The 1,024-nt window shown below is 60.4% G+C and overlaps 1 protein-coding gene across 1 annotated transcript; it reads left to right on the plus strand.

Annotated features, from left to right (window-relative positions):
* Positions 1–761, plus strand: POSPLADRAFT_1163417 (hypothetical protein; the record flags this gene model as incomplete). The annotated part of the gene is made up of 2 exons (XM_024487783.1): positions 1–561; positions 594–761. Coding segments are annotated over 2 exons (729 nt in total), but the record flags the coding sequence as incomplete, so codon positions are not given.
* Between the last annotated feature and the right edge of the window lie 263 nt (positions 762–1,024).

Genomic DNA, 1,024 nt, shown 5'->3' on the forward strand with positions numbered 1-1,024 from the left:
GCTGCCGTCCCTGATAAGGAGACGTTGAAGCTCCTCCTCCCGCTCCGATACGATGGGAAGTCGGTGATCGAATGCAACCGCTTCATCTCGCAGTTGCTCATCTACTGGACGATCAACACGGCCCTCTCTTCCCTCGAGCTGAAGATCCAGGTTGCCCTCAGTCTCCTCGATGGTGACGCGCGAGCTTGGGCCACCCCCATCTTCTCCCAGCTTGCCTCCGTCCAAATCAGGATCCAGGGAGCGACAACCCCCTTCGTCGACGAAAAAGCCTTCCTTCAGGCATTCAAGGCCCGTTTTGGCAATCTCGACGACGCCGCTGCGGCACAGGTGGAGCTTACCAAGCTCTGCTCCGACAAAACCATGCGCGAGAAGCGCACCGCCGCAGAATTCTCTGCGCTGTTCAAGGGTCCGGCGGACCGTTCCGGGTATGGGAACCTGGAACTACGCGACAAGTACCTGAGCGGCATCCCTTCCCGCGTCTATCGCAAACTCGAGCTCGAAACCTTCGCCATGTGGCAAGCCGCTGACAAGCGCGCCACCGAGGTCGAGCAAATCCTCGACGTTAGCCGGGCTCGTCGGCCCGAGCTAAACAGCTTCTTCTCGGCACGGGGTCGAGGACGCGGAGGGGCACGTGGTGGTGCACCTTCGTCACACGCAGCTTCGGCCAGCATCAATGTGGCCGTCGGAAAAGGAAACTTCCCCGGTACATGCTTCGGCTATGGGAAGCAAGGGTACCGACGCTTCGAGTGCCCCAATTGTAAGGACAAGCCTTACACAAAACGCGCCGACGCGCGGGCTACGGTTGCCTCGGGATCCACCCAGGCGGCGACAAGTGCCCCCGTCACGACAACACCCTCGGCAAGTATAAGTGCCGCTTCAGCGAAATCCGAGCAATCGGAGCTGGCGGACTTAATGGCACAGGTGAAGTCGATGCGCGAGGAACTCGAGCATTATCGGGCGATGAAGGAGGAGGGTTTTTGATCCGGTCCGCGCTTCGTGCCGCACGCGTCGGGCCGCGTAATAA

Source organism: Postia placenta, assembly GCF_002117355.1.
Source record: "Postia placenta MAD-698-R-SB12 unplaced genomic scaffold POSPLAscaffold_418, whole genome shotgun sequence".
Taxonomy (NCBI): Eukaryota; Fungi; Basidiomycota; class Agaricomycetes; order Polyporales; family Adustoporiaceae; genus Rhodonia; species Rhodonia placenta.